The 15000-nt window shown below is 47.2% G+C and overlaps 1 protein-coding gene across 11 annotated transcripts in view; it reads left to right on the top strand.

Moving 5' to 3' along the window:
- LOC147034931 (DNA (cytosine-5)-methyltransferase 3A-like) overlaps positions 1-15000 on the top strand; it is a 516888-nt gene that overhangs the window by 238664 nt on the left and 263224 nt on the right. For all 11 annotated transcript variants that reach the window (XM_085891359.1, XM_085891342.1, XM_085891335.1 and 8 more), the window contains one exon: positions 14084-14240. In XM_085891359.1, the coding sequence (XP_085747485.1) occupies positions 14084-14240 (157 nt within the window). The remainder of the gene's footprint in view (positions 1-14083; positions 14241-15000) is intronic.

Consider the following 15000-nt stretch of genomic DNA (forward strand, 5'->3'; position numbering starts at 1 on the left):
TATATATATATATATATATATATATATATATATATATATATATATATATATATATATATATATATATATATATATATATATATATATATATATTGACTGCTTTCGACATTCGCCTGTGGTACATGCTTGGGAGCCTCATTGGTACGCATTTCTGTCTGTACTGTCGTTGATGATTCACCAATAAGCGATGAAACCAGTATGGAAGCTGAGGGGGTGTGAAACATTGGGATTCTCATGTGTGTACTATTTGTGAATGTCTTTACAGCTGTGAGGAACTCTGGGAAGGGTTTTAAACAGCAAAGGGCTTAACTTGGTGGCCTTTCTTGGTTGCTTTATGCAACTTCTTCAGCGAGAAGAACATGGGAGGAGTCAATTTATTTATATAATCCTAGCCAGGTGGTTTTAATTAATGAGGTGAGAGGTGATTGGTTATTCCGTCCATTTACAGGTGAGAGATGTGGGTGGGTCTTTCTTTATCATATGTATACACACATCAGCAAATACAACCCGTTGCTTCGCTGACGGGAATATTGAGGGGAGAGAGGCAGGAGGAGGGAGGGAGACCGAGGATGGGTGGGGGAGGGAGGAGGGATGGGTGAGTGAGGAGGGGTGGGGGAGCAAGGAGGAGTGTGGGAAGGGAAGGTAGCATGAAGGGAGGGGAAAGAAATGTGAGGGGAAGGCAAGGGAAGGCAGTGTGAGGGGAGGTCTGTCCAGACATAACCACCATCTGGACAAGTTTAGAGATAACCACTGTTGGGAAATGACCACCGTCCAGACACAAATGGAGATAACCACGATATGGACATAACCACTGTCTGGATATTTGTGGAGATGACCACCGTTCAGATGTGTGCAGAGATAGCCACCATTTGGATATGTGTGAAGATAACTACCATCCGGGCATAAATACCATCCAGATATGTTCGGAGACCGAAATAGAGCGAGGGAGAGATGTGTGAGAGGACGCTGCACTGTTTCAGGAGGGGTTGGAGCGAGGATGGGACAAAGAGAGAGTTGGAGAGGGGTGGGGGTAGTGGCAGTGGGGGAGTTAGCAGAGAATATGTTGTGCATTATGAAACAATACACACACACACACACACACACACACACACACACACACACACACACACACACACACACACACACACACACACACACACACACACACACACACACTCACTGACATTTATTAGTGTGTGTGTTTATCAAAAAAAATATATATATATATAGTGATACGGTTGTGGAAATTCACAGAATACCATTCACACTTCCCAGAGATCAGTTATGTTGATAAGTGTGTTTTCAGATTAGATTACCCCACCGATGTCCAAGGGCATTATTCGTGTAACCGTGCTGTGATCTTTGAGTCAGCCATTATTCTTTTGCTATCTTTATTTTGGAACAACCACTACTTCAACAACCACAAACACCTTTCAACAACCACGCCATCCCCACCACAGCACCAACCACAACCACCATCTCAACAAGCACGCCATCCCCACCACAGCGCTAACCACACTGCAACAACAACATCTCAACAACTCCCGCCCCGTTATCCATCAAAAGGAGTAAACAGAAATGATGGTTGGAAAACAACAACTGAGCCCAGTCGAGCTCTGTTGGAATTTTCCCTCAGAAGGGCAAAAGGAAAGAATGTCCGTGATCGGGCCAAAAGAGCGGGCCAAGAGGAGCCGAGCCGAACCCCCCTGGAATGTCCCCCCCCCCGTGCGCCGCGAAGGGAGGGGCGAAGCACCGGGGCGATAAAAAGCCGGGCTGAAATGCCAAGAGGTCAGTCTGGGTTCGCCGTGGAGTTGAGTGGAAGTCTGGGTTCGCTGTGGAGTTGAGTGGAAGTCTGGGAGCAGAGTCGAGCTGCAATCGTCTGCAGTCTGGGAGTTGCAGTCTGGGAGTGCAGCAGAGTCTGTTAGCGAGGGGAAAGAGAGTCTCTCTGCTTGGTCTCTCTCCTTGGTCGAAGGAGGCGCCGGTGGAGCCGGAGAGGAGTCGCCAGCCGGATCGCCATTGAAGGCACGGGTAGAGTCCAGCAGAGTGCGGGCAGGGCCATCAAGGGTCGCCGACCCAGTGCCCGGCGAGTCAACACGAGGGTGACAGGTAACCAGCACGGCCTCTCGGAGCTCTTGCCGTCTCCACAGCTCCGTGAACTATTAAAGACCCACGATGTCCAATACTTGCCCTTTCCCTTTCCTGGGGTTTCTTTGAATGAATGTTGTGGCACCATGTCCGTCAAGTAGTGAACTGTTAAGTGATTGTGTACATAATAATAGAATGGTTGTAGTTCTTTGTCTTGCTCGTTCCTACATTGCTTTATTGACTGCATGATTGCATACGTGTTTGATTGCATACGTGTTTGCATGCTTACGGGTGTATAAATAAATGTTCTTGTGTGAATGTTTACCTGTTCTTTGCGTCCTTTCCCTCAATTGAGCTACCGTATTGCATTTGGGATGTTAACTTGCTTTTAAATAGCCGATAAAGTAATCGTATCCGGCGGGGCTTGGCGATATACACCGCTCGGCAAATCGCAAACGGTGCGAGCTGCTTAAGCAGCTCGTTTCCAAGCAAGTCCCCTTGAGGTGTAAATCCCCGGCATTTCTTTCTGCGCGCATACTTAGGTAAATCGACAATTCGGCGATCGGACCCTGTCGCGCATGGACAGAATAGTTGGCTGATTTACGGTGTGATTAAAAACACACCCATAGCTGGATTTCAGTGTTGATCCGAAAGCTGCGACTGGATTGCCACGGTCGGTGGGCACGTGGCCGCAATTAGCTAAAAGCGGTCGTCCGCACACCGCAGTGGGGAGAATCCACAACACTGGTGTCAGCGAGCGGAATTCAAACCCTTCCGTCTCCACACTAAATTAACGGGAATTGGATCAAGGGTGTGTAGAGCGACCCTCCGTTCCCATCAAATTCCGAGCATGGAAATTGTTTATACCGATACGCAAAATGGCAGCGCAAGGCGAGCAGGCGCAGGTTGGTTTCGGAATGTGTTTTGATGTTGGATCCATGGCCGGGGACGGTTCTTTTTATAACCCCACCACTAATTGTAGTCAGTGGGGGCGCTCACCCTCATATACTGAGCATGAACTTGCCAGCAAACAAACTCAAAGTCGCAAAATAGCGGCGCGGCTGCACCTCAGCACAACACGGAGCGCATTGCTATTAATAGCACAATGAATGGCACGACATGGGGCGGGGGCTCCCAACCAACGATTCAAACCACCTGGTCATGGCAGGCGAACATTGGCGGGCTTCAGGCACAATTGGAAGAAGAATGGAAAAAAAAAGCTAGAAGAGGAAAGATGGAAACACGATTTGGAATTTAAAAAACGGAAGGAAGAGGTAAGATCAGACAATCAGATAAAAGAAAGCCTAGAATGGAAGATAAAAATTATTACATCATTATTACATCATTCTTACATTACAGGAGAGGAACACCTGGAGCAAAGGAAGGAAGAATTGTTGGAAAAGTCAAGACAGTTCGAAGAACTACAGGGAGAAATGAGGCAAGTAGAGTGGAGTACCCATGAGTTGGAACAAGAGAAGAGCGAACTGAATGAAAGAATAGAGGAAGAGCAAATTAGTAATTCCTGGGATAGAGAGAACTTGGAAGAAGAATGGAAAACAAAGCTGAAAAAGGAAAAACGAAAATACGATTTGGAATTGAGACAACTAAAGGAAGAGGAAAGAGAAGGCAATCAGTAAAAAAAAGCCTAGAATGGAAGGTAGAAATAGAAAAGGAATGGCAGGAACACCTAAAGGAATACTGTAAGAAAATGGATGAAATGAGGAGGGAAGCATTGGAAAGTGGTGCGGAGATGAGCAAGAGAATGAATGAAATGAGGAAGGAAGCATGCAAATTGAGAGATCAATTAAAGGAAAAAGATTCTGAGTTACAGAAACACCAAAGCAGAGAGAGTGAATTACAAAATGAACTGAGGATGTTGAGAGAGGAAAGAAAGAGAACGGAGAATGAAACGTTAAGGAACCACACTGTGCAGATCGAACATCTGGAAGCCAAGGCCAGACTAAAGAATGAGATAAAAGAAAGAGAAGTGAAAGAACAAGGAATGAAGCAGGAAAGGGAGATTAACCAATTGAAGGAAACAACGAGATTGGAGAATGAAGAACATGAGAGACAGTGTGATCGAAAACAAAAAGAACATGGATTTGTAATTGAACAATTAAAGGAAAAAGCAAGGTTGGAGTACGAGGAGAAAGTGAAAGAACAAGGGATGAAACAGGAAAATGAAGTCAACAAAATGAAGGAAACGATGAGATTGGAGAATGAAGAACATGAGAGACGGTGGGATAGAAAACACAAAGAAAACGAGTTTGAAGTTAACCATCTCAAGGAGAGAGCAAAATTTGAGTCCACAGAGATGGAAAAGCTCCGGAAACATAACGAACAGCAAAGGGGGCTCAGAGAGGAAGAACAACTCAAAAGGAGCCAGAAAGTAGAACAGCACAATAAGGTGGGATGTGTGGTAGCACCACAAGGAGTAATGTTAGTGGTGCAGGACTTGATTGACACCACTCATCGGATGAAACAACAATTAGGGCAAACCCTGATAAAGGAGACAGATAAAAATGGAGACGAGGGAAATAACAGAGACAACGAAGGAAATAGAAGTATTGCCAGAGACACGGGAGATAGACCGAGTCGAGACTAAATTAAATAAAACGAAGGAGGAAACAGAGACGAATATCCAAGAAGAAACGGAGGTAATGAACGAGGAGACGGAATTAACAGAGACACAAAGGGAGACGAAGGAATTAAAAGAAATAACAGAGACACGGGAGATAGAGGGTGAAGTGAATGAAACTAAAGAAGAACACACACATAGAGTTGGCGAGGGACAATGAGGGTAAGCTGGCGGAATGTGTCGTGACCCGGTGCGAGCAGCAGGATAGCCTTCTTCAGGAACGAGGGGAGGGAATATGCCCCCTTGAAGCAGATCACGACCAGGTGGGTCCAGTCGAGCTTTGCGAGTTAGAACGGGCGAGTGCTGTGGACAGGTACACGCACAGCTTGGGGGTATGGAGGCCCCGATACCCCTTGTAGTAGAGTGAATTCCCAGTGTGGTGGCGAAATGTGTGGTTACGAGTGTGGTGAAATGCGTGAGTGAAATGGCATGTGTGAGTGCAACAGCGTGTTTGAGGTCGCTGTATGAAAGAGAGATGACTTTCGGTATGCCGGAACATGCAACCGCATGCCCGAGTGAGAGTGTCATGGAGAGGTGTGAAAGCGTCATAGCACGCAGGGGTGCGTGTGTTGAATGGCGACGAGGATGGCACCAAACAAGGAACAAAGGCCGAGTAGCGGCCGTAGCTATTTTGAACACCGTGCCGGATTTGTCCGGCAGCGCGCGCGTGGTCCGTGGCGTGCTTCGCACGAGGCCGCCACGTACGTGCCTGCGTGAGTGAAATCCGGTCCGGAAACGCACGAGGTGGATGTTAGCCGATCCCACGGACGGACAGAAGCTAGGCTGAAATCTGAATTTAGACCGGATGGGTTCTCCAGACGAGCGTGTGTGTAAAGCTCCATGTGGCCTGCGCCGTGCGATTTGTTCGCAGAGCGCATGAAGCAGGTTATGGACGGGCAGAGCACATGTGCTCACGTGGGGAACCCCTCGAAACGCGGGGCTTGCTTGGCATGCGCAGGGTGACGTTGTGGCTGCAGGTATGGTTGGAATCTGGCAGGAGGGGAATCCCTGCCGGATGTTGCAGTCCGAGAAGGGACGAGGTGCACGAACAGCTGCCATGACGTCACGGGGAAAGAGCACAAGTTGTGAGTTGCTGCGCTGGTGGGCGCAAAGAAAAAGAGAAAAGAAAAGCAAGCTCCCCGTTTCGGGTAAACAGGATTCCCAGGCAGGGGTGGAAGACCCCCCTGCTAGGGCACAGGAACGGAACCAGTAAGGGGGAAGGGTTAGTTTAGTTAGACCGGCTCATGGGGCAGGGATAAGTCCTCATGGAGCTCGTGGAATGGATTAGTTAGAGGGATTTCAGTTTAGATTTAGGATGGGAAATGATATTTGGAGACATGGACAGACGTTGAATGTGTAGAGGGGACGTAGCTTAGCTACGTAGAATTAAAAGGATGTGCTATATTGTAAGGGATGACGAGGGAGCACGAGGTAGTTCAGGGATGCACTCAGCAGAATGGCAGTACTCAGCGATGTGAGCGATGGATTGAAAATGTACTTGATGAGTGAGTGAGGGCCATCGGGCCTGAGTGTATGGAGCGAATGTGGAATGCATGGTGCGATGAGTGATTGGGGGGAGGAGTGATTCCCACCCAATGGACCCTATGGTCTGCGTAAAGTGAGTTAGTGGGTTAGTCAAATTGACAAAATGGAGCTCGCTTTGCTCTTCGTGGGAATGTAGGCTCGAAACCCGTTTGGAAGGGTGCAGGAGTCCTGTTGACGGCTGGGAGCGTGGCTGCGAACGGTGAGTATCGCTTAGTGGGTACCGCGGGCACCGGGCTTGTTGGCCATGGTAAGCTAAGGGCCCAAGAGGGGCCGGGATAGCGTAGTGGGCACGGGTGGGCCCGCATGAAGCGGGGCCCGTGGCGCCAATAACCACGTGGGCAGTGTCGTGGGCACGGGCACCCGGGGAAAGGGGCCCGGGGCGCCAGCCTGCTACGTGAGCATCGAGGGGGAATAGCCAGGGAGGGCACTCCCCAAATATTAGGGAGCTGGTAGGCTCGGAGACAGTCACAGGGCCCGGGGGTGCCATAGTTGGAGAATCGGCAGAGGGTAGTTCCTTCCAAGGGAGCCATGTGTCCCAGCCACGAGACCGTGCAAGGGCACGAGACGAAAATTGGAGGGCAAGGCCCAAAATTATGAGGACACCAACACAGGCGACGGGAATCTTGGTTGGTAGAACTAATAGATAAAGCGACAGGCGCTTTTGAAAAGCCCCGGGGTAGTTTAAGGTTGATAAATGTTAGGGTAGTTCGGGAGATGTACCCCACCGCACCATCCATCCCTTCGCTCTCGTTGTAGGCCGCTGGACCCACTTCGGGTTGGATCGCTGAAATCTGAGGAGGCCATTCTGAGGCTTCATTGGGCCTCAAGACAGGACGCCAGCTCTCCCTTATTCCCCTCCAGGAAGGGAACATAGGGGTTGGGAGTAGGCAAGGAGACATGGCAGGTTAGCCGGACAGAGACAATAAAGGGGGTTAGGGAGATGAATTATAATGGGGGAAATAAAAATAAAATAAAACAAAAAATAAGATGGGGCTAAATTGGGTGGATTTTTTTTCAAATTAAGGGAGTGGGTATGGACAGAGACAGGCAAAGGCGATAGGTTGGGAGGGAGACAGTAGGGTAGGTCCGAGCTCGCCTTCCGAGTGGCCGGCACCACCGCACTCCCTCCACGAACCTCATTGACCGAGACCCAGAGGCCGGCCAGCTTCATATGCCGGCCTGTTTTGCTACAACGGCCTGTGCCGGCCTTGCCATGCCTTGTCTGCCTGCCTCTGCCTTGACCCCATGCCTGCTAGGCCTTGTTGTTTGCATTTTCCCCATTCTATCCATCACCATGTGCGCCAAGATCATCGTGCGAGCTGCAGGGACTGCACTCTAGGCAGCTGCACACGGGGACTGCATTGGTGCAGCCAGTGCACCCTTTTGTGTTCACTGCACTCATTTCAAGGGGGAGGCCTAAGACTGCATTGGGCAGCCGGCCACATTCCCTGTTCATACCTGCATTTGTTTCATGAGCCAGAGACTGCATTTGGGCAGCCTGGCTCCCTGCTTGAAAAATGGCCTGTGGGGTGGCATATGGCATGCCGGGTTGGGGTGAGTTGCCTTCAGCAGCCGAAGACATGAAAAAGGTTTAGTGACAGACAACTGGGGCCTTTTGAACAGGCCCCGAAGACATCCGACCATCAGCTGCAGGGGCGCTCACCCTCAAAATACCGTTGACATTGCTATGCGCCTTTTTCCCACAGAGTCCATCAGTCCTGGGCCATGTTTTAATGCAACATGTATAAGGGTAAGGTTATGTTCACGATAAGGTAAATTGTAAATGAGTTACTCCCCCTGCATGTTTGTCGTTGCGCCGGCAATTTAGTTAAGTCGTCTGCATGAGTGAGTTTGTTTCGTTAGTTACTCAGCCCGTAGGTTATTTACTTTTGGGACATGGATACACCAAATGTCGCACTCAGGGATCCGAAGGTAAATCGTACTAGGGGAGAACTTGCACATGAAGGCACGCGAAAATTCGACGACTCGGGACGAGTCTGTAAAAAGGGGAGGGGGAAGTGTTACGGTTGTGGAAATTCACAGAACACCATTGAGGCTTCCCAGAGATTAGTTATGTTGATAAGTGTGTGTTTAGATTAGATTTCCCCACCGATGTCCAAGGGATTTATTCGTGAAACCAGGGCTGTGATCTTTGAGTCAGCCATTATTCTTTTGCTATCTTTATTTTGGAACAACCACTACTTCAACAACCACAACCACCTTTCAACAACCACACCATCCCCACCACAGTGCTAACCACACTGCAACAACAACATCTCAACAACTCCCGCCCCGATATCCATCAGAACGAGTAAACAGAAATGACGGTTGGAAAACAACAACTGAGCCCAGCCGAGCTCTGTTGGAATTTTCCCTCAGAAGGGCGAAAGGAAAGAATGTCCGTGATCGGGCCAAAAGAGCGTGCCAAGAGGAGCCGAGCCGAACCCCCCTGGAATGTTCCCCCCCCCCCCCCCGTGCGCGCGCCGCGAAGAGAGGGGCGAAGCACTAGGACGATAAAAGGCGGGCTGAAACGCCAAGAGGTCGGTCTAGGTTCGCCGTGGAGTTGAGTGGAAGTCTGGGTTCGCTGTAGAGTTGAGTGGAAGTCTGGGAGCAGAGACGAGCTGCAATCGTCTGCAGTCTGGGGGTTGCAGTCTGGGAGTGCAGCAGAGTCTGTCAGCGGGGGGAAAGAGAGTCCCTCTGCTTGGACTCTCTCCTTGGTCAACGGAGGCGCCGGTGGAGCCGGAGAGGAGTCGCCAGCCCGATCGCCGTTGAAGGCACGGGTGGAGTCCAGCGGAGTGCGGGCAGGACCACCGAGGGTCGCCGAACCAGGGCCCGGCGAGTCAGCACGAGGGTGACAGTTAACCAGCATGGCCTCTCGGAGCTCTTGCGGTCTCCACAGCTCCGTGAACTATTAATGACCCACGAGGTCCAGTTCTTGCTCTTTCCCTTTCCTGGGGCTTCTTTGAATGAATGTTGTGGCGCCGTGTCCGTCACGTAGTGAACTGTTCAGTGATTGTGTACATAATAATGGAATGGTTGTAGTTCTTTGTCTTGCTCGTTCCTACATTGCTTTATTGACTGCATGATTGCATACGTGTTTGATTGCATATGTGTTTGCATGCTTACGGGTGTATAAATAAATGTCCTTGTGTGAATGTTGACCTGTTCATTGCGTCCTTTCCCTCAATTGAGCTGCCGTATTGCGTTCGGGATATTAACTGGCTTTTACATAGCCGATAAAGTCATTGGATCCGGCGGGGCTTGGCGATATACACTGCTCGGCAAATTGCAAACGGAGCGATCTGCTTAAGCGCTCGTTTCCAAGCAAGTCCCATTGAGGTTTAAATCCCCAGCATTTCTGTCTGCGCGCATACTTAGGTAAATCGACAATTCGGCGATCAGACCCTGTCGCGCATGGACAGAATAGTTGGCTGATTTACAGTGTGATTAAAAACACACCCGTCGCTGGATTTCGGCGTTGATCTGAAAGCTGCGACTGGATTGCCACGGTCGGTGGGCGCGCGACTGCAATCAGCTAATAGCGGGCGTCCGCACGCCGGAGTGGTGAGAATCCACAACAATATTTTAGAGGAACAGTTTGTAACATTATTTGCCTTTTTGTGATTGATCATTCTGAGACATTTTGTACAAAGTCCTTCTTAAAACATGTGATTCATAAATATCATTGTGATTTTGAGACATAAGGGTACTTCATTGTTCATATTTCAACAATAATTTACCAACACAATCTTATATCAAGAGGATTGTGTTGGTAAATTGGATTGTAGAAGGAGGACAAGAGATGGCTGAGAGTTGGTGGAGCTGTTGGCAAGGAATGGGATGGCCATATCTAGTTCGTTCTTTCAGAAGCTGGACAGTCACAAAATTACCTACAGGTGTGGACAGCATAGAACGGAGTTGAATTTGTTGGTAGTGAGTGAGGTAGCAACAATCGTGGCGAATCAAGGACTGCACGGTGGTGGCTGGAGAGCATGTCATGAAAAGAAGGAGGTTTGGAAGAGGATATAGAAGATCAAGGAATAAAGGTGGACAACCAGATCCAGTGTTGCTGCACCTGTATGGGCAAAATACGAAAGCAGCAAGGAGAAATTTGGATAAGGTGAGGAAAGATATTGAAGCGGAGGTGTACAACAAGTTGGAAGAGGATGATGCAAAGAAGATGACCTATAATTTGGCTCATTACAGGGATGAGGATAGTAAGTACATGATGAGGGGGGGGGGATGGTGATGAAAGATGGTGGAGAGAGACAAGTGACAGGTGGGGGCAGTATTGAAGTTCTGGGAAGGCTTTTACAGTGAGCTATTGAACCGGGGAGGAAACAATGGTGAGCTGAAATAATGGAGATTACAGAAAAGGAAAGGCGGACAGCATTGAGGAGGATGGAGAGCGGAAGAGTGCCAGACATTGATGAGGTGCATATGGGGATGCTAATTGCAGCGTGAGAAGTAGGAGTCTGCTGGACAAAGAGGCTGCTCAATGTATGTGTGAGAAAGGGTTTGATTTTGGAGGATTAGAGAATAGAGCTAATTATGTCAAAGGGCAATGTTCAAGATATGGGGAAGTACAGAGGCATTACCTTCCTAAGTGCAGGTAATGGAGACGATTCTGGATGGGAGGATAAGGAAGAGTGTGGAGATGGAGGTCAGTGAAGACCAACATGGGTTTAGAAATGGAGGGGGGTGACAGATGGGATGTTTCCACTGAGACAGCTGGTGGAGAAGAGGTTGGAGGTGCAAGGTGAAATGGCATTGGGATTTCTGGACCTGAAGAAGGCCAACGACACTGTCCCGGGAGAGATGGTGATCGCGACACTGAGATGGATGGGAGTGCCGTAAGCAGAAGTTAGGTTTGTGGAAGGGATGTACAAGGGAACAAAGGGAAGAGTCTTGGTTGGGCCAAGGATGTCAGAGGATTTCAGCATGAACATCAGTTTACGGCAGGAAAGCTCTCTCAGCACACTCATGTTTATCATGGTGATCTGGCTGGTAAGCAAGAGGGTAAAAATGAAAGGTTTTGCTGCTCGATCCTCTGGGGAGGATATTGTATGCAGACAATGTGGCTGTTGTGGTGGAGAGTAAGTGGGATACAGGAGGTACGGGGAAGTGGAAGAAGGCATTTGGTAAACATGGGCTGAAGATGAGTATGAAGAAGACCGATGTGATGTTGATCGGGCAGCAGAGAAAAGTAATGAATATCACGTTAGAGGGGAAGGAGATCAGATAGGGAAATTGGTTTGATTATCTGGTAGGAACACTGACCAGGGATGGTAAGTCCAAGGCAGAGGTGCGAAGGAGGATTCAAGTGGGATCGAGTGCATGGAGGGAGTAATGGCAGACAGAAAAATATCAAGGAAATTGAAAGGGAAAGTTCTGATGTTGTGTGTAAAGCCAGCCTACCTTTACAGTCTAGAGACGGTGGCACTGACAGAGAGAGACTAACAGAGGCTGCATTTTTTGTGAGAACAGCTGGGTCTGGAGGATTGTGGGAATGAAGAGGGTGAATAGGAGGATGGATGAACTGTGAGAGATTGGTGTGCAGATGAGCCTGTTGGGGAGATGGGTGAAGTGCCAGCATAGATGAGCTGGACACTTGGTGCGGATTGAGGAAGAGAGAATGGCAAAGAGAGTAGATGGGTTGAGGGAGCAAGGAATGGGGCAAAGAGATAGACCATGGTTGAGATGGGTGGATTGTGTGGTGAGGGACATCATTAAGGCAGGGGTGGTTGGAGAGTGGAGAGAGTTGGCTGAGGAAAGAGAGAGGTGGAGGAGTATCATGGTCAAGGCAGGGCAGAAACGTGGTACAATTGGACCTCACTCCTTATATAGGGAAAAGAAGAAGAATTTGAAGTATTATTAATCGATTCAATCAATCAGGTTGCAAAAGTTGAATCCACATTTGTGAAAGGGCCTGAAGGTCATAATTTGGTTTTCAGTTTATTTAATCCATCTACAGTACATAGTTTTGATTCCCTCCCATCATTTTAGATTTACATTTTTTTTTGAGAATACTACATTCTGACCTAGTTATCCTCATACATATACAGTACCTATAGAAGCTCTACACCTCCTTTCAAAATTTTCACCTTTTGTTGCCTTATCGACTGGGATTAAATTGCATTAAATCAGCATTTTTCCACCTTTATTTACACATCATAACCCACAACTTCCAAGTGAAAAACAAATTATACAAATTTCAAAAAATTCATCAAAAATACAAAACGAGAATATCTTGGTTGGATAAGTGTTCACCCCTCTGAGTTAGTACTTGGTGGAAGCACCTTTGACAGCAATTGCAGCTGTGAGTCTGTTGGGATAGGTCTCTACCAACTTTGCACACCTTGATTGGGCAATATTTGCCCATTCTTCTGTGCAAAACTCTTCAAACTCAGTCAAGTTGTGTAGCGAGCATTGATGGACAGCAACCTTCAAGTCATGCCACAGATTTTCGATTGAATTTATGTCAGGGCTCTGACTGGGCCACTCAAGTACATTTATCTTTTTAGCCACTCCAGTGTAGCTTGAGGGTCGTTGTCATGCTGAAAGTGCTTTGGGTCATTGTCATGCTGAAAGGTGAGCTTCCATCCCAATTTCAGCTTACTTGCAGAGGGCAGCAGGTTTTCTTCTCGAATTTTTCTATATTTTGCTCCATCCATTTTCTCTTCTATCCTGGCATGTGCCCCAGTCCCTGTTGATGAGAAACATCCTAATAACATGATGCTGCCACCACCATGCTTCGCAGTAGAGATGGTGTTCTTTGGGGATGAGCTGTGTTGGGTTTGCGCCAAATGTAGCGTTTTGCATTTTGGCCAAAAAGTTCCATCCTGGATTCATACGACCACAAAACATTTTGCTAAGTGGCTTCAGAATCTCCGGAGTGTTTTTTTGCATACCTCAATTGGAACTCACGGTGGTATTTTTGAGTAATGGCTTCCTTCTTGCCACCCTACCGTACAGGCCAGACTTGTGGAGTGCTTTGGATATTGTTGTCACATGCCCACAGTGACCAGTCTTTACCAGAAAGGGATGTAGCTCTTTCAAAGTTGCCATTGGTCTCTTGGAGGCCTCTCTGATCAGTCTCCTCCTTGCTTTGTCATCTGGTTTGGAGGGACAGCCTGATCTAGGCAGGGCCTTGGTGGTACCATTCGTCTTCCACTTCATAATGATTGTCTTGACTGTGCTCCAAGGGATATTCAAGGCCGTTGAAATATTTTTTTATACCCATCCCCTGATCTGTTCCCTTCTACGACTCTATCCTGGAGATCTTTTGAGAGCCTCTTGGTTCTCATGGTTGAGTCCTAGCTGTAAAATGCACCACCCAGCAGTGGAAAACTACAGGAAACAGCTGATTTTATTCTGAATTAATCAGAATCACTGCAGTGTAACACATGTTGAGGCCAATTAACTTGGTGTGTGATTTTGAAGGTGATTGGTTACACCTGAGCTAATCTACAATTACTATTATAATGGAAGGTGGACACTTATCCAACTAAAATATTCTAGTTATATATTTTGAATTAATTTTCTGAAATTTGTAGAATTTGTTTTTCACTTGGAAGTTGTGGGTTACGATGTGAAAATAAAGGTGGAAAAAGTATGATTTAATGCTATTTAATTCCAGGGAATAAGGCAATAAAAGGTGAAAAATTTGAAAGGAGGTGTGGACTTTATTAAGACACTGTAAACGTCAAATAACTATCTTGGATATCGGACTATTCTCATCTTGAAAAGATGTTGGCTTTCATACTTTCCATGATTATTTTAACCTCTCTTATCTGGGCCGCTTTTGCCAATCAGATTGCAAGCCGTCGTGCCGAGAAAACCTTTCCATCTATTGAAGACTCTGAAGATAATGACTTTGTCAAAGTCCTGGAAATGCGTTTGAAGCCGATGATGGAGTGGGCTTTGGCTGAATTTCTTCCGAAAGGGGCTAAAGGCTTGGCACCCCCTGCTGGTAAGCCTAAAGTTGAAATGAACACATGGTTTCCATTCTGTTTTCATTGCAACAACATTGGGGTAAAAGGACAACTTGTCAGTTTCTTTCTCACAATCTGTCTCTCCTGGATTTCTTCGAGCACATCTATCTTTTGAAGCATATGCTAAATTAGCCATTGCATCATGTTCGTTGACATTAACATTTCATACATTTGCAATATTTTTATGAGAGTTGATCAATGAATCAAACTTTCTCTGAAGCATAAAAATATATTGGAAGCTGATATTGCAGTCTTTATTTTTGCAAGAGCACACGTCTCCCTTCTCATCCCCCCTCACTCCCACCGCCCCATCCACCTCTCCCTACCCCTGTGAAATTATATTTTATAAATCAGACCAATATTTACCGACTTTGTTCTGAACGAGCAATGACAATGTATTTTTGTGTAAACTCATGTCCACATTTCGTCAAATATCAAGGCGAAGAAGACCTTCATCGTTTCTCTTTAGGGGCTGTGATAAGGTGGGTTTTGTGTCGGATCTTCTCTGAATTAGCTTAAATTTTCATTTGGCAGGCCAAGAAACCTTATTTTTCCATCGTTACTCTTTAGGGGCTGTGATAAGGTGGTTTTTTGTGCCAGGTCTTTTCTGAATTCGCTTAAATTTACATTTGGCAGGCCAAGAAACCTTATTTTTCCATCTGATTTTGACATTTGACCAAATGCAGAATCTAAAGAAAAGGGCCAAACTATTGTCTGTCTTGTTCAATTGATAGGTTT

Source organism: Eptatretus burgeri, chromosome 1, assembly GCF_056783735.1.
Source record: "Eptatretus burgeri isolate ZD-2024b chromosome 1, Ebu_testis_v1, whole genome shotgun sequence".
Taxonomy (NCBI): domain Eukaryota; kingdom Metazoa; phylum Chordata; class Myxini; order Myxiniformes; family Myxinidae; genus Eptatretus; species Eptatretus burgeri.